Source organism: Tachyglossus aculeatus, chromosome 2 (assembly GCF_015852505.1).
Source record: "Tachyglossus aculeatus isolate mTacAcu1 chromosome 2, mTacAcu1.pri, whole genome shotgun sequence".
Lineage (NCBI taxonomy): Eukaryota > Metazoa > Chordata > Mammalia > Monotremata > Tachyglossidae > Tachyglossus > Tachyglossus aculeatus.
In genome coordinates, this window is record NC_052067.1 from 155,731,582 (window position 1) to 155,750,880 (window position 19,299).

Consider the following 19,299-nt stretch of genomic DNA (forward strand, 5'->3'; position numbering starts at 1 on the left):
GGGACTTTTGTTCCACTGAAAGCGGCCTGAGGCGGAAAATGTTTTGAAACCACTGACCTATGTGGGCGGTACAATGAAAGAGATGAGAGCCCACTCTAATCAGGCCAATTAATTGCTGACAGCTCCTGCACTGTAAAGGATGCTACACGGAAGGGAGAAGCAGGGAGAATGGCTTCACGGCACAATCTCATGCTGTTCTGCTTCAATAGAGATCCTCTCCTCCTCCTCCCCATCGCCCCTACTCCCTCCCTCTGCTCCACCCACCTTCCCCTCCCCACAGCACTTGTGCATATTTGTACCTATTTATTACTCTATTTTATTAATGATGTGTATAGATCTATAATTCTATTTATCTATTTTGATGGCACCGATGCCTGTCTACTTGTTCTGTTTCTGTTGTTTGTCTCCCCCTTCTAGACTGTGAACCCGTTGTTGGGTAGGGATTGTCTCTAACTGTTGCCGAATTGTACTTTCCAAGTGCTTAGTACAGTGCTCTGCACACAGTAAGCGCTCAATAAATATGACTGACTGAATGAATGAATTTTATTTTACTCCTTTTCCTTGAATCTCTGGTTCACACTTCAAAAAACACAACAGAAACGGACATCTTTCTAAAGGCTAGCTCTCCATTAGCTCTTTTGTACGAGATCTTAAAACTGGCCTTACCTTAATCTTTCAAGGATGCTTTCCTCCTATCCTAGCCGAAATCCAAGACTCAAGTGATTCTTATATGAAAGCAAATGTCCTTTTAACGTGTTTAAATTGCTCACGCGCAGTTCTATCAATTTAAATGCAATATCCCACGTGAAATCTCAGTAAAACTGAAGAAAAAAATGGGGAATCCTTCATCGGCTCAGTAGGTAATACTATACTGGGAAGGGGGTCTATCAATTTGGAAGATAGAAATAAAACTCAGAGTGATCTTGAGAAATCGGGGAGGTAGACTAACGAAAACAGGATACAATTCAATAATGACAAGTGTAATGCCTTCAGGACTGAGCACAAGAACTCCTCACAAACATGAAGAATGACTAGATAGGCACAAGTAGAAACACGAGAGCCTTCTATATGCCAGCAAAGCCATTTTTACTTAAACCTTCATGGCACCGGGGCATGCCTTAAGGCGCAGGAAATGCAGAAGTAAAGCAGCCACTGGATTTGCATTGGGCAGCCCCGTTCTGGCATTTTTTGACTGACGGTTTGGGTCACCACACTTGAGAACTGGGAGGAAGGGAAACTGCAAAGGGCACACCGAAATGGAGCAAAAAGCATTATAAATCTAAAACAGGTTAAAAGGAAAAATTCAAAGGACTGGAATTAATTTGCAAAAGGCAAGATTAGAAAAGGTCTGGAGGATAGAACCATCTTCAGAAAAAGAGAGGGTTAGCCCGTTATTCGTTTCATCATCATCATCATCAATCGTATTTATTGAGCGCTTACTGTGTGCAGAGCACTGTACTAAGCGCTTGGGAAGTACAAGCTGGCAACATATAGAGACAGTCCCTACCCAACAGTGGGCTCACACTCTAAAAGAGAAGACCAAATCAGAGGAGCTCAATCTACACTGCAGCTGAAAATGCACTTGGTGACTGGAATTAATTTGCAAAAGGCAAGATTAGAAAAGGTCTGGAGGATAGAACCATCTTCAGAAAAAGAGAGGGTTAGCCCGTTATTCGTTTCATCATCATCATCATCAATCGTATTTATTGAGCGCTTACTGTGTGCAGAGCACTGTACTAAGCGCTTGGGAAGTACAAGCTGGCAACATATAGAGACAGTCCCTACCCAACAGTGGGCTCACACTCTAAAAGAGAAGACCAAATCAGAGGAACTCAATCTACACTGCAGCTGAAAATGCACTTGGTGATGAACTTCCTAACTAGCGGGGTGATTAATCACAAAAACTCCTTCAAGTCTTTTCGGCAGTCTCTGTAGATCTTTAAAAATAGAAGAAAAAATATCTGTCCAGAACCAGAAGACTTTCTGAAGATCTTTTGATGGCAAAGACTCAGGAATTCATGCCTCTCCAAGCTCACAGAAGTTGAGTGCTACTAACCTGCCAAATTCAAAATCCTGACCCTCCAAAATGGAATTCCAGTTATCCTTGCACCAAAAGCATCAAAACTAATTCCTTTATTCATGGTTAGTCTCGGTTCAATTAAATTGTTTCCTTTACCGCAAGGCCTCTCACACACTTAAAAGTTAACCAGTCACACATTTAATATGCTGTTACCACCTCCTTTCCTGGGCACTTGTGGAAAGTCTCAAACAAACACTGAATACTAAAGTGTCCTATTAGGCATAATGCCATTTTTGACACTCTCACTTGAGCCCTTGACCTAGTTTTCAAACGTGGCTAGTTTATGGTCATTTTTCAAGTGAGATTTTGGGAAACTTCCTTAATTTTTTTTTTTAAACATTACAAGTCCAATTCTAAGTGTAATTGTATCGATGATAAGTGACACATGATCAGTCATCTTTGGTCGTACAGTAACTCTTTCCACCACTAAACAGTTTGCTTAAATGCACTGAACAGAAGGCATGCTTTGAAGCAAGTTGAGTGAATCTACAAATATTTTGACATTGAAATGACATATATGAACTGTCTCTACATTAATGGTGGGCTAGAAATTGGAGACAATCTTTGGCATCCAGGATTTCTATGAGTTACTGAGGCTTCTATGAGGTTTCTTTTCTATGCTCATAAAAGGGGTGTGGTTTTCAATGGAAAGGAATGACTGCAGTTTGACCACAGCAGTGAATTTTTCAATACAAAAGTTACATCCAATACCCACAGCAGGGGGTCAGTTTTCCCACATCAGTGGGTGGGATAACAATAAGGTTACAACTGAAGCACAGACTAACAGTTCCACTTACTTTATTATTAATAATGATAATAATAATGATAATCATGGCAGTGGAATTTGTTAAACACTTACTATTGAAAGTATGGTAGTAAGTGCTGGGGAAGGTACAATATTAGTAGACTGACCACATTCCCCATCTCACATGGGGCTTATAGTCTGTCTAAGGGGTTGGGAGGGTACCTATTTTATAATCATTTTACAAATGAGGAAGCCGAGGCCCAAAGAAATTAAGTAACTTGCCCAAAGTCTCAAAGCAGGCAAGTGACGGGGCTGCGGCAACCAGAACCCAGGTCTTCTGATGGCTAAGACCATGCTCTTTCCACTACACCACACGGCTTTTCCTTCCCACCTATGTCTGATTTCAGGTCCTTCCAGCACAAAAGGGGGTAAAATCCAACCAAATGCAACTGCAACCAGCTTGCTTCCAAGTCAGCCACTTTGGCTGACAATTATCATTATTATTCGGCCCATGGAAGCCCCAGTCGGCACAACCCAGGACACAGTTGGCAAAAATGAGCCCCTCACAAGCCCAAGAACCACAACAGCGGGTGATGTGACTGCTGAGGACTTCTGGCTGCCTCGAAGTACAAGGCTACACTTGCCAAATTTAACCACCCTTTATCCCCTGCTAATAATAATGATGACTACAGCGGCATTTAAGCATTTATTATATATGCCAAGCACTGTACTAAACATTGGGGTAGACACAAGGTAATCAGGTTGGACAGGGCTCCTGTCCCACATGGAGCTTCCAGTCCATGTAGGAGAGAGAACAAGTATTTTATTCCATTTTACAGATATGGAAATGGAGACACAGAGAAGCTAAGTGACTTGCCCAAGGTCACACAGGAGGCAAGTGGTGGAAGCAGGATTAAAAGCCAGGTCCTTTGACTCCCAGCCCCTGTCCCTTTTTGCACTAGGCCATGCTACTCTGCAAATAGTTACCAACAAGGTTATGTGGACTGTAGGCCAAAATTTTTTCCACATCACTGCCAATGAATTACTACTTTGGCAGAAAATAGTCAAATATTTCCCTAGGGAAGAGGATGTGCTTACACTGGAAACTATACTCAGTATCTTGGTGTGATGCTGTGGGTGAAGAAAAATCTGCACATTTAATGACACAATAATAATAATGATGATGATGGCATTTATTAAGCGCTTACTATGTGCAAAGCACTGTTCTAAGCGCTGGGGAGGTTACAAGGTAATCAGGTTGTCCCACGGGGGACTCACAGTCTTAATCCCCATTTTACAGATGAGGGAACTGAGGCACAGAGAAGTTAAGTGACTGGCCCAAAGTCACATAGCTGACAACTGGCAGGGCCAGGATTTGAACCTTATCACCCCAAAACAATGTAAGGAAAGCTTCCACTGACAGATTACAAATTATGGAATAGAAAATTGCTAACCTTGCCAAAAAATTACCCTGAAGTCTGGTAACTTATTTGAAAACGTAAAATTATCTGAAGAATGCCATTAGAGTGGAAGTTTCCAGTGACTAAGGGACATGTCACTTTTGTTTTACATTTCCCAAGCGCTTGTACAGTGCTTTGCATCAAGGAGGCCACTCAATCAATAGTATTACTACTACAAGGGGCTCAAATGCAACACTTGGCAATTCTACTGAATAGAGGGGATAAAATAACATGACCAAAGAATGATGAAAAAAATACCATGATTTTTAAAGCACTGGACTTAACACCAATCCTTTTATTCCTTTTAAAATAAAATAAATCCTTTTAAAATAAATAAAATCCTTTTATTGAGAAGCAATTGTTTCTCCTTAAGAAGCTTTCTTTATAACTTACCTCAGCCCATTTAAGAATGCAGGACATACAAAAGAAATGATTGCAGTTTTCGGGAAATCCAACTTCTTTTCCTAAAAGGCAGCTTAGGCAGATGGGGCATGTATCTGCTTCATTGTACAGGCCAACAGTGGCTTGAGTACTTTCACGGTTTTCTTCGTCTATTGTAAGAACAATGACACATTTCAATCTCAAACTTTTGGGAAAAAAATAGTCTGAATGCAGCAAAAAGGAACCCCCAAAATCAGATGACAGCAACATCAAAATCACTATGTTTTAGAGATAGCAATATTTCGCTTAGGGGAACCGTGTTCATATTAAAAGTAATTCAACTTACCTTCCATGTCCCCGTGCCCTTGATCTCCCTCACTGGAACTATGCATGTTTCTTCCCTTCATCTCTTCTGAGGAAGTTTCCTAAAAAAAAATTAATGGAAATAAGAGAAAATCAGCGGCACCTTCTCAACTTTACTTGGATGCTGCTTTTCAGAATAATTTTTCTTTGTTTCGTGGTATTTGTTAAGCACTTTCTATGAGCCAGGAACTGTACTAAGCACTGGGGTAGATACACAATAATCGGGTTGGACAAAGTCCCTGTCCCACATGGGATTCACAGTATTAATCCCCATTTTACAGATAAGGGAACTGAAGCACAACAGTTAAGTGACTTGCTCAAGGTCACTCAAGACAAGTGGCGGAGCGGAATTCGAATCCAGGTCCTCCAACTCTCAGGCCCGCGCTATTTCCACTAGGTCATGACCTATCATTTTGTCACGTCACGTAAATTCTCTTACTGTCTCTCACTGTCCATACAACACAAGCACCTAGACCAGTTTCCCTCTTCTAGACTGTGAGCCCACTGTTGGGTAGGGACCGTCTCTATATGTTGCCAACTTGTACTTCCCAAGCGCTTAGTACAGTGCTCTGCACACAGTAAGCGCTCAATAAATACGATTGAATGAATGAACAGTGCTTGATACACAACAGAATTAAAAATATTAAAAACCCACAATGCTTATCAGATTGTGATCTATACACAACTTGAGGTTCACACTTCCGAAGACTCTGGCCTCTTCCCTAGAAGCTTCCAGTTCCCATTTAAAAATGGGTGGGAAAGTGACTGGGATCTGGGAGCTGAAGCGATTGATCGTTCCTTCTCCTCTTTCTCACCCCCTTCCCCCCGCCCAACCCAGCTATCACATGAAGCTATATTTTGCAATACTGGGAAACACAATTTAATGTATAACCACGTAATGCAAGCCACTGAATCAACAGAAATTAGGAGGTTAGGGTCTAGGTCCCAGCTGTTTATTCTCTCCCAGCGCTTAGTGTAGTGCTTGGCACAAAGTAAGTGCTTAATAAATACTACTGCTACTAGTAGGTCTTCAACTCTGGAAAAATGAAATCATCTATATTAAACTTACTTCTGGGTCTGTAGTTGTGAGATTCTTTGTCCTTTTTCTCTGTGCCTAGGTTTCTTGGTGCCTGTGGTATGTGTATGTCTGTAGTAGTGAGTTACTGTGTGTGTGTGTGTGTGTGTGCATGTGTGTTGACTTTCCTGTGTCTGTGCTGACTGCCTATCTCTACCATTCAGATTCAAAGAGGTAGTCCAGAAAACCGCAAGGGCTATTGCCCCGTACATGGCTCTCCCAAGTCCTGCCCGCTACTGAGAGGCAGCATGGCCTAGTGGAAAAAGCAAAGACTTGGGAGTCGAAGGATCCTACTGTATCAAACAAAAATCTCCTCACTACTGGCTTCAAAGCTCTCTATCACGTTGCCCCTTCTTTCCTCACTTCCCTTTTCTCCTTCTACATCCCAACCCGCATACTCCACTCCTCTGCCGCTAACCTCCTCACCGTGCCTCGATCTTGCCCGTCCCGCCATTGACCCCTGGCCCACGTCCTCCCCCTGGCCTGGAATGTCCTCCCTCCACACATCCCCCATACCAGCTCTCTTCCCCCCCTTCAAAGCCCTACTGAGAGCTCACCTCCTCCAAGAGGCCTTCCCAGACTACGTCCTCCTTTTCTTCAGCTCCCTCTCCCCTCCACGTTGTCGTCCCGACTCGCTCCGTTTGCTCTACCCCCCTCTCCTAGCCCCACAGCACTTGTGCATATATGTACGTATATAAAAGTCTATTTATTTATATCAATGGCTGTTTACTTGTTTTGAGGTGCATACATCTATAATTCTATATATTTATATTGATGCCTGTTTACTTGTTTTGATGTCTGTCTCCCCGCTTCTACACTGTAAGCCCAGTGTGGGCAGGGTCTCTCTTTATTGCTGAATCTTACTTTCTAAGCACTTAATACAGTGCTTTGCATACAGTAAGTGCTCAGTAAATATGAATGAATGAATGATTCTGGCTCCACCACTTATCTGCTTTGACCTTGGGCAAGGCACTTCACTTCTCTGGGCTTCAGTTTTCTCAGCTGTGAAATGGGAATTAAATAGCTAGTTCTGTTCCCTCTTAGACTGGGAGCACCACATGGGGCAGAGGCTGTGTTTCACCAGATTACCATGTACCTACCCAAGAACGCTCAGTACAGTGCTTGGCACATAGTAATCACTTAACCAATACCACAGGGATTATTAATATTTTATTATCAAGAGACACCACCACAGAAGCATAGATCAAGTATCGCTGCCACTCCTCTCCAAAGATCTGCCCTATCTGTACTTTATTGTCTGTCTCCCCCACTGGATTGTAAGCACTTTGATGGCAGAAATCATGTTCTTACTCTACATTGTAAGCTCACTGTGGGCAGGGAACATGCCTATCAACTCTGCTGCATTGTATTCCCTCCATGCTCTCAGTACCGGGCTCTGTACACAGTAAGAGCTCAATAAATACCATAAATTGATTACCTGGTGCAGGTTTATCTGCTGGAGGGGATGGAGAAGAAAAAAATTCACCACGGCAGGGCTTGGATGATTGCTCTCCTTGGCCCTACGCTACTGAGAACCGACTCTGGGCAGAAATACTTTTACAGAAATTCTAATGATGTACACAGTCCTAAAACCAAACCAAAAGCTCCAGTACCTGACATGATTATTTCATGAGAATTCGCTAATGTAAAATTTCATGAAAACATCTATATATGAGAGCAATAATTTGGGATGGATGCCTTAATTTCTCTCTGAAATAAGAGTGTGCAAAGCACAAGGTCCCTTAGGAACACAACTGTTGCCATTTGAATAAAATTCCTGGACTGTATTGTCTCTACCAAAAACCTGTCTAAAAATATCATAACATTGATAAACATGGATTAGCCTTCATTACTCTAATAGAATTCAAGCTAGATGACAGTCAGAATTGTCTACCAGGAATTTTTCCAGCTGGGTTGGAGTTTGCAGACTCCGAACAAATGCAAAGTACAAGAACTGCTGTGACTTGACTGAATGATATCTTATTCTTCTTTTCTATTCCTCAGTTAACTCCTAAGTTCAATACTTAGGCAAAGGAATCCTGTTCTGTGAAGGGTTCATTAAATTGCAGAAGGACAAACTAAATTTTCAAGTATTCAGCAACTAACGAAGACATAAGCCATAAATGCATATGTGATACCAATGTCTTTCCTAACTCATGGGTCTGTATTATAGCTAAGCGTACTGGATAGAAAATTCCTACAAATTTGTCTGGAGATAAATTTTAGGAATAAAATGGACTACTAATCAAATAATGGTACTTGTTGAATGCTATGTGTCAAGCACTGTTCTAAGCACTCGGGTGCATACAAGATGGTCAGGATGGACACAGCCCTTGTCCCACATGAGGCTCACAGTCTAAATAGGAGGGAGTAGGATTTAATCCCTATTTTATGGGTGAGGAAACTGAGGAACAGAGAAGTGAAGAGACCTGTCCAAAGTCACAGAGCAGACCAGTGGCAGAGCCAGGATTAGAACCCAGGTCCTCTGACTCCCGGGCCCACGTTCTTTCCACTAGACCACACTGCTTCCTAGTCAACTACTAGACAACAAAAAGGGAAGAAATATCAAAAAATGGATCACCACAACATCAAACCTTAAAGTCTGGATTCAATCAATGGCTCCTCACTGACTACCTACAAGTTATCAAATCAATCAGGGGTATTTTCTCGGTGTTTACTATGTGCAAAGCACTGTACTAAGCACTTGGGAGAGTACAACAGAATTAGAAGACACATTCCCTGCCCATAATGAGCTTACAGTCTAGAGGGGGAAACAGACATTAACACGAACAAGGAATTTCTAACATAAAATTTAAAGATATGTACGTAAGTGCTGTGGGGTTGGGGCGATTATCAAATGTCCAAAGGTTACATAACCAAGTGCATAGGCGATGCAGAAGGAATATCAGATGTCCAAAGGTTACAGAACCAAGTGCACAGATGATGCAGAAGGGAGAGTGAGGTGGAGAAAATCTGCCCATTTCATCCCTCTAGTGCCAGTCTCATCTATCTTGCTGCCAACTCTGCCCACATCCTCCCTCCGGCCTGGAAGTCCCTCTTTTCGTAACCAACAGCTCCCCACCTACAAAGCCCTCCTAAAATCTCATCTCCTCCATCAGGCCCTCCCTGACTAAGCCCTCATTTCACCTATCCACCCTCCCCTCTGCACCGCCTAGGCGTTTGGCTGTCTGACCCTTAAGCACAAGAGTGTGCCCACCCTAGCCCCACAGCACTTATGCATATATCCTTATGCTCCGCTATTTCCCCTATCTATCTATAGTTTATTTTAATGCCCATTTTCATCGGCAGACTGTATGCGTCTCAGGGGCAGGGATCGTGTCTATCAACTCTACTGTTCTGTAGTTTCCCAAGCCTTTAGTACAGTGCTCTGTCCATAGCGAGGGTTCGATTACTACCACTGATTGAGCACCGTGTGTACAGAGCTGTACTGAATATTTGAGAGAGTACAATACAGTTGGCAACTACGATCCCTGTCCTCAAGGAGCTCGCGATCTTGAGGGACAGACATCCACCATAACAGGTAGGAGAAAGTCACACTGTAGAGAGATAGGCACCTAAAGTGTCACGGAGGGATGTGAGTTACCAAATTCTTAAGACTTGAAAGAGCCGAAATAGCTACAGGGGGTGTAGACATGTGGCTCTGGAGAGAAAAAGGAGAGTTGATTCAGGGAAGGCCTCTAGGAAATGTGATTCCAGAAAGGTTTTGAAGATGGGGAGAACAGTTGTGGGATGTGAAAGGTCAGGGAATAAAATCAGCGGAGAAACCTAGTGAATAGAGCACGGCACTAGGAGTCAGGTTGTAATCCTGACTCCCCCGTTTGTCTGCTGTGAGACCTTGGCCAAATCACTTAGCTGCTCTATGTCTGTTACCTCATTTGTCAATCATATTTACTGAGCACTTCCAGCACTTAGAACAGTGCTTGGCACACAGTAAGCGCTTAATACCACCATCATTATTATTATTATTACTACTATGTGCAGAGCACTGTATGAAGCCCTTGGGAGAGTACAATATAACAGAACTGGCAGACACATCCCCTGCCTACGATGCACTTGCAGTTTAGAGGGGGAGACAGACATTAATAAAAATAAATTAGGGCTATGTATCTAAGAGCTGTGAGGGAGATGTGAATAAAGTATGCAAATCTAAGTGCAAGGGTAAATCAGAATGGAGAGGAGAAGAGGAAATGAGGGCTTAGTCAGGGAAGGCCTCTGAAAAATGGGGATTAAGAATGTGAGCTCCATGTGTGACATGGACTGTGTCCTATCTAATTAGCTTGTCTCTACCCCAGTGCTTAGTACAGTGCCTGGCACACAGTAAGCACTAAACAAATACCACACAAAAAATAAAAGTCCCGAACAAGAGGTGAGTGACGGCGAGTGGTCAGACAGAATGACATGGTGAGTAGGGTGGCTTGAGAGGAATGAAGTGTGGAAGGAGAAGAGTGAAGATAAGTAGTGGAAAGAAAGCTGACAGCATCTTAAGGGCAATGGTTAGGAGTTCCTGTTTGATTCAGAGAGGAATGGGCTTATCTGCACACAGCTCCTCACTTCTCACCTACCCCTATTAGGTGTAGGTGTGCAGATAATGTTTTAGAAAAATGATCCAAGGCAAGTGAAGTATGGCCTGGAAGTATGGCCTAATAGGGGTAGGTGAGAAGTGAGGAGCTGTGTGCGGACAATGTTTTAGAAAAATGATCCAAGGCAAGTGAAGTATGGCCTGGAGAGGGTAGAGTCTGGGGGCAGGGCAGACATTTCAACTGGGAGCCCTATGTGTGACAGGGACTGTGTCCAACCTGATGCTGTATCTACCCCGCCACTTCGCACAGTGCTCGGAACAGGGTAAGTACTCAGCCAACACCACAAGCATTAAGCCATCAAGGAGACTGATAAAATACTCAAGTTGTGATATGACAGACCCCTGGCCCAGCAAGGTGGCAGGGAAGGGGTCAATGCTAGGAACACTGCGGGGGAAGAACGGACAGGATTTGGTGGCAAACTGAATACGGTGATTGAACGAGAGGGAGAAGTCAAGGATAACGCCAAGACGATGGGCTTGGGAGGCTGGGAGAAGGATGGTGTTGGCAACCACGATTGATCTCATTAGGTTTGCTCCTTCCTCGCCATCCCTCCTCCATTTTTCCAGGGGCTCCAGTGCACTCCAGCCTCCCATTCTCTATTCCCGACCACTGAACCAGCCCCTGCAGCTGGCGCCATAAAATAATAATAATAATAATAATCTTTTTTGTAAGCATTTACTATGAGCCAGGCACTGTACTAAGGGCTGGACACAGTCCCTGTCCCATATGGGGCTCACAGTCTCAATCCTCATTTGACAGTTGAGGTAACCGAGGCCCAGAGAAGTGAAGTGACTTGCCTGAGGTCACACAGCAGACAAATGGCAGAGCCAGGATTAGAACCCATGACCTTCTGACTCCCAGGCCCAAGATCTAGCCACTATTCATTCATTCAATCATATTTATTGAGCGCTTACTGTGTGTAGGGCACCGCACTAAGCACTTGGTGAGTACAATTCGGAAACAGAGACAATCACTACCCACCAACGGGCTCACTGTGCGACGCTGCTTATTGAAACCAATGTGCTGGGAAGCTGAAAAAAAAAATGCACTTCCAAAAATAGTTTAAATATCCTTCTTCTTGACTCAAATTTCTCAAAATAATCTATCAAGTGAATTTTTAATAGTATTTGCTGAGTGCTTATTATGTGTCAAGCACTGCCCTAAGCAGTGGGGTGGATACAAATTAATCATGTTGGGCACAGTCGCTATCCCACATGGGGTTCACAGACTAAGTTGGAGAGAAGAGGATTTAAATCCTTATTTAACAGATGAGGTAACTGAGGCACAGAGAAGTTAAGCAAGCAACTGGCAGAGTAGGGATTATTCATTCAGCCGTATTTATTCAATCGTACTTATTGAGCGCTTTCTGTGTATAGTTCTCACTGTACTAAGCGCTTGCCCATGCTCTTTCCACTAGGCTATGCTGCTTCTCTAACATCCCATGCAGATGCAAAACCTCTTGAGAGCACTCTAATGAGTCTCATGCCACAGAAAATCCAATTAGGAGGTGAGGGTCAAAGCTGGTGGTACGCAGGTTCTACCTGATGTGGAGACGTATGGACAACTACCAGGAGGTTTTGAGGAGTTGGTAAATGTGGACTGAACAAATTTTTAGAAAAATGCTATGGACAGCATAGCGAAGTACGGATGGGAATAGGGAGACACAGGAGGCAAGGAGGTCACAGAGGAGGCTGATGCAGCAGTCGAGATGGGCTACGATGATTGCTTGGAACAGCGTGGAAGCAGTTTGGATGGAGAGGAAGGGGTTGACTCTACAGATGGTATAAAGGCAGAAGCAACTGGGTAGGGACTTTCTCTATATGTTGCCAGCTTGTACTTCCCAAGCGCTTAGTACAGTGCTCTGCACACAGTAAGCGCTCAATAAATACAATTGATTGACTGATTGAAGACACACAGAACCTGCAGGTTGAATGAGAGAGATGAGTCGAGGATAATCTGTCTCGACAACGACCCCCTGCCCCTTGGACTGGAATTCCTTCCCCCATCATATCTGATGGGATCATCGCTCTTCCCGCCTTCAATTCCCTGGTCTGGTCTTATGCTGTCGTCTCCGACCCGTACCCACATCTCTCCCAGAAGGCCCCATCTCCATCTGCAATCTTTCTGGCAGTCCATGGAGTTTTCTTGGTAAAAATCTGGAAGTGGTTTACCATTGCCTCCTTCCGTGCAGTCAACTTGAGTCTCCACCCTCGACTCTCTTCCACGAGTTTTGATTTGTAGCGGATTGCCTTCCACTCACTAGCCACTGCCCAAACTGGGAATGGAATGGCTATGCCTCTGCTTGATTCTCTCTCCCGTAAACGAGACTGGTAGAGTACTGACTACTCTCCAGGTTTGACCCTGAGAGGCGTCAATTCCTACTTAAATCTTATTCTCCTCTAAGAGGCCTTTCTTAACTCATTTCCCCACCATATTCGCCTTCCCTTAGACAATGCATCGTCCTTAAGCACTTTGATACTAACCCCACCTCCAGTCCCACAGTACTTGGGAGAGTCTAAGTACACACGCTCTTCCTATTTGTAATTTACTATCCGTTTCCTCCTCTAGACTGTAAGCCTCTTGTTGGCAGGAATCAGGTCTACCAATTCTACTCTATTCTGTTTTACTCTCCCAAGAGCTTAGTATGGCACACTGTACGCAGTGCTAAATATATGCATCACTGATTGATTGCCCTCTGCCCTGTGTTACGTTGAGAAGTGAATATCATGGTATAAACAAATTATGTTTGAGAGAAGTCTTCACCCACGCTTGGCAAAAAAGTAATCATGCTTTCCCAGTTTTAATACCACATCTCTTTTAGACCCCTTTTAGACTGTGAGCCCACTGTTGGGTAGGGACTGTCTCTATGTGATGCCAATTTGTACTTCCCAAGCGCTTAGTACAGTGCTCTGCACATAGTAAGCGCTCAATACGATTGATTGATTGATTGATCTCTTTGCTAGCCCACAGCTTTTTTTTTTACACGAGGTGACTTCCCTATAAGTAGAAAATTTTGATGATAGAAACCAAGTCAGTACTCTTTACTACTCACGTGACTTGAGTTTCTACTCATCCTGAGTGAGGAAATAATTACTTATGCATCTGCTGCCTTACAAATAGCCAGATGATTGCATTGTTACAGAGTATGGCTAATACTAACTCTGTGTGACTTCAGCAGACCTTTCCGCAACACACACTTGAGCCACCTGCCTAGGAAAGAGAGAATCAATCTATGGTAGAAAAGCTCTCACTTTCCTCCTCTTTCCCACTCTCTCAACTGTGTGCAGAGCTTTTGCTGTCCGTACTATCATCATCATCATCACCAATCGTATTTATTGAGCGCTTACTGTGTGCAGAGCACTGTACTAAGCGCTTGGGAAGTACAAGTACTACTGGCCACTTTCTGCTTCTGCCTGCTAGGGTTAAACACTTAATATTCACCTCACCCTCAGCCCCACAGCACGGAGGAACAGAGCTGTTATTTATTTTAAGTGTCTGTGTTCCCCATCGATTGTACTGATTGAGCAATTATGGTGCGTAGAGCACTGCATTAAGTTCTTAGGACAGTACAGTAATAACAGAGTAAATAGATATGTTTCCTGCCCACAACAAGCTTACAGACTGGAGGGGGAGATAGACATTAATATAAATAAATTAAATAACAGATACGTATATCACTGCAAGCTCTAGACTGTAAGCTCCTCATGGGCTGGGACCATGTCTACCAACTGTTACAATGTATTCTACCGAGCCCTTAGCACAGTGCTCTGCACACAGCAAGCACGACTGAATACTACCACCACACACAACTCCCTGACAAGGTCCGTGAAAGACCCAAGGTGCACACCACACTGTGTACACACAATGCCAGCCTGTCCTTTGCTGTGCTGCCTGTCTGCAGTGCCTGGACCTGTTTTTGCTTTTGTTTCAAGATCCTGAAAGAAGCTTCTGCTTGAAACCCTCTGGGCCCTGGATTACAGTGCATGGAACTGGTCCATCGGTGGCCGTCTGGTTGCCACTTTTACCCCGAAATGCAGCACTCACTGACACACACTTCCTAAGAAGATATGGGAATAGGGTAGGGGGCAAACAAAGGCACTGTAAAACAATAACTGCCCTACTTGGGTGGCTCCCTCAAGGAGTTGGCTTACATTTTGTTTTTAAATGGCACAAGTGAGACGATCACCCGGCCTCTCTCCAACCCCTGTCAGTGGCCCATATCAACTTACTGAGCTAATTAAGGGGAAACTATTTTTTATTTTTCATGTTCTCTCAAGAGAAGGGAAATGGGAAATAGGGTGAGAAACAAGAAGGTTTAATCCTGGACACTTGATCCTGATCAATCTTTGTTTTTAGTGGTATTTGTTAAGCGCTTACTGTATGCCAGGCACTGTACTAAGCGCTGGAGTAGATACAAGATAATCGGGTTGGATGTAGCCCCCATCCCACACGGGCTCACAGTCTTAATTCCCATTTTTCAGATGAGGTAACTGAGGGATAAAGAAGTGAAGTGACTTGCCCAAGGTCACACAGCAGATAAGTGACGATGCTGGGATTAGAACCCAGGTCCCCTGACTCCCCCGAATGTGTTCGACCCACTAGACCATGCTGCTTCTCAACTCCTTTCGAGTTCTTGAAGTGAGCTGCATCCTGGAAGGCCTGGACAGCCCAGAGTTACACTGCCACTTAGACTCCCTCCCCTCCGGCAGCCTTTTCCACCCCTGACCGTGAGTCTCTAAGAACCGTGTTTCTCTGCCTTTTTGATCACTGTCATTAGTGATACCGCACAACACTTGGTAAAGCACGACAGCCTTTCTTTACTAAGAGAATGAGAACAGTCTACTTTCTTTGGGTAACTGCTGTTCCCCCCAAGTAGATTCTAGTTCCTTCCCTGGAGTTTTGGCACGGTAATACCCTACTAACTGAGCTCTCCAAAGAGCTGCTGACAAGGGACAGGCAATCTCAACTGTCAACCCCTTGACCGCATCTTCCCTCTGGCCTGGAACACTGCTAAAATCCACCCTTTCCCCTCCATCCAATCTGCTACCATGTTAATCCAAGCATTCATCCTATCCCACCTTGATTACTGCATCAGCCTCCTTGCCGACCTCCCTGCCTCCCGTCTCTCCCCACTCCTATCCGTGCTTCACTCTGCTGCCCGGATCATTTTTCTAAAAAGATTCTCAGTCCGTGTTTCCCCACTCCCCAAGAACCTCCAGTGATTTCCCCATCCACCTCCACATCACACAGAGAACTCCTTACCATTGGTTTTAAAGCAATCAGCTCACCGCCCCCCCCCCCCCCCCCGCCAACCTTAGCTCTCTAATTTCCTACTACAAGCCAGCCTAAGCACTTCACTCCTGTAATGCAAATCTACTCGCTATACTTCTAACTCACCCATCTCACTGCCGACCCCTCGCTCAGAACAGTGCTTTGCACATAGTAAGCGCTTAATAAATGCCATTATTATTATATTATCCTGCATTTCCGTCCTCTTTCATACCCAACTCTCCACTCCCTCCACTTCAAAGTCTCATGAAAATCACCTCTCCTCCAAGAGGTCTTCCCAGACTAAACCCTCATTTCCTCGTCTCCCACTCCGGATTCACACCATTATGCCCTTACGTACACATCTGCAATTTATTTATATGAATGCCTAACTCCCTCTGTAGGCTGTAAGCACCTTGTGGGGAGGGAACGTGTCTGTCAGCTCTATTATATTGTACTCTCCCATGTGCTAGTACAGTACTCTGCCCATAATAAGCATGCAAAAAATACATGCGATTGATTGAACTCTTTTCCCCCATCTGATAAATTGCTACTTTATCCATCTTCAAAGCTCCTAAAAATCACAGCTCCAAGAGGCCTTCCCTGCTAAGCCTTCATTTCCCCTACTCACCCTCCCTTCCATGTCATCATTTATTCATTCATTCAATCGTATTTATTGAGCGCTTACTGTGTGCACAACACTGTACTAAGCGCTTGGGAAGTACAAGTCAGCAACATATAGAGACGGTCCCTACCCAACAACAGGCTCACAGTCTAGAAGGGGGAGACAGATAACAAAACAAAACATGTGGACAGGTGTCAAAATCGTCAGAATAAATAGAATTACAGCTATAGGCACATCATTAACAAAATAAATATAGTAAATATGCACAAGTAAAACAAAGTAATAAATCTGTACAAATATATACAGGTGCTGTGGGGAGGGGAAGGAGGTAGGGCAAGGGGGGTATGGGGAGGAGGAGAGGAAAAGGGGGCTCAGTTTGGGAAGGCCTCCTGGAGGAGGTGAGCTCACAGTAGGGCTTTGAAGTGAGGAAGGGAGCTAGTTTGGGAAGGAGGGCATTCCAGGCCAGGGGAAGGACGTGGGCCGGGGGTCGATAGCGGGACAGGCGAGAACGAGGCATAGTGAGGAGGTTAGCGGAGGATGCGGGCTGGGCTGTAGAAGGAGAGAAGGGAGGAGGGGGCGAGGTGATGTAGAGCCTTGAAGCCAAGAGTGAGGAGCTTTTGCTTGATTCGTAGGTTGAAAGGCAATCACTGGAGATTTTTGAGGAGGGGAGTGACATAACCAGAGCGTTCCTGTACAAAGATAAGCCGGGCAGCAGAGTGAAATATAGACTGAAGTGGGGAGAGACAGGAGGATGGGAGATCAGAGAGGAGGCTGATGCAGTAATCCAGTTGGGATAGGATGACAGACTGAACCAGCAAGGTAGCAGTTTGGATGAAGAGGAAAGGGGGGATTTTGGCGATGTTGTGGAGGTGAGACCGGCAGGTTTTGGTGACGGATTGGATGTGTGGGGTGAATGAGAGGGCGGAGTCGAGGATGACACCAAGGTTGCGGGCTTGTGAGACGGGAAGGTTGGTAGTGCCATCCACAGTGACGGGAAAGTCAGGGAGAGGACAGGGTTTGGGAGGGAAGATAAGGAGCTCAGTCTTGGACATATTGAGTTTTAGATGGCAGGCAGACATCCAGATGGAGATGTCCTGTCATCCATACACTTCAATATGTATCACTTAAACAGGGATATCTGCCCCACCCCTGGCCCCTGAGCACTTATGTATACATACCCTTATACTCCACCATTACCCCTCTTTTTAGTGTATTATAATGTCTGTCTTCCCCTCTGGTCTGTAACCTCCTTATCGACAGGAATTGTATCTACCACCTCTACTGAATGTACTCTCCCAGCTGCTTAGCACAGTGACCTGCACACATTAAGCACAGTAAGCACTCAATAAATACTGCTGATTGACTGATTGTCTGGGTGACTGCCCCAGCCCCTAAAGGATCAACTCCTAATAGGCCCCTTCAAGACACCATTGTCGCTTAGAACCTGAATACCAGAACCTCAAGAGCTCTGGACAAGTGCTCTCTAGCCCAGGAATTACCAAGTCCCAGAAGCACACCAGTTCTTGCAAAAACCCACAATACAGAAAACTCACCCCATATGCAACACCACCCACATGCAAACAACTATTTCTTCTGACACCACATCACACTGAATCCAGACAGCTGCATGTTGTCATTAAGAAACACACCTCATTTTCCATTCAAAATGCACTATGACAGCCCATCTAGCCAAACTGAAGGTACCCCACTCCGATGTTCATGGAATTTCTGGAAAGTTGGGGCGAGGACAGAAAAGTAAGAGATAATCTCCAACTGAAACTTTTCGCTCGCAAGGACCACAAGGCCTAATCAAATTTCTTTGCCAAAAATAAGAAGGTGACATCAGATGTTTGCCAACAATTTCCAAACAGTAAGGTTATTCATGTATAAGAGCCTCATCTGAAATGCAATGCAAGATGAAGTAGTAGTAACAGTATTTATTAAGTGCTTATAAGTGCTTACTATGTGCAAAGTACTGTCCTAAAGAATTAGGATTGAATAAACAGGTGGGAATTAAACATGGGCCTTGTCCTTTGGGGGACTTGAATTATTCACACAGAAAGAGGTGAAGGAAAATGCCTTGTCAAGAGGCAAAGGATTTGAGAAAGCGACTGTTTTAGAAGTAGTGAAAATTGAAAGTGCTCTGTCACAGAAACTCACAAATTGGAAATTCCCTTCAGTCTCCTAGATGGCTGGGCAAAAATCCCACCTTCTGCCAACAGCTTTTTAGGCAATTACATAACTTTATACTCTGCCAGCAGATGAAAGCCCAAGGATTGTAGTAAGCGTACATAATACCTGGAATTGACAACAACTTATATGGGATCGCATAAATTTGCTGCAATTTAAAGATTTTCTGTCATATTTATTGAGCATTTACAGTGTGCAGGACTGTCCTAAGCGCTTGGGGGAATACTATACAACAGAAATGGTAGACACAGTCCCTATCCACAATGAACTTACAATACTGTCCAAACCTGGAATTTGAATTAAAGCCTGAAGGAGGATAATATTAAAAATGAGCTTTACAGGCCCATATAAAGGAGAGGATAAAAAGAGGCAAGCCCCCCGCCCTCGCCAGGACACCAGAGGAGCATTTCACTCAGGGTAAGAGGAAAGAAAATACATAATAATAACATTAATAATGGGATTTGTTAAATGCTTACTACGTGCTGTATTATACTGTACTACACACTGGGAT

At 44.2% G+C, this 19,299-nt stretch overlaps 1 protein-coding gene across 4 annotated transcripts in view; it reads right to left on the reverse strand.

Annotated features, from left to right (window-relative positions):
• Positions 1-19,299, reverse strand: part of SCAF11 (SR-related CTD associated factor 11) — a 90,040-nt gene that overhangs the window by 41,684 nt on the left and 29,057 nt on the right. For all 4 annotated transcript variants that reach the window (XM_038759364.1, XM_038759340.1, XM_038759348.1 and 1 more), the window contains exons 2-3: positions 5,013-5,091; positions 4,679-4,836 (exon numbers count right to left, since the gene is read on the reverse strand). In XM_038759364.1, coding sequence (XP_038615292.1) covers positions 4,679-4,836; positions 5,013-5,073 — 219 coding nt within the window. In that variant the 5' untranslated portion in view covers positions 5,074-5,091. The remainder of the gene's footprint in view (positions 1-4,678; positions 4,837-5,012; positions 5,092-19,299) is intronic.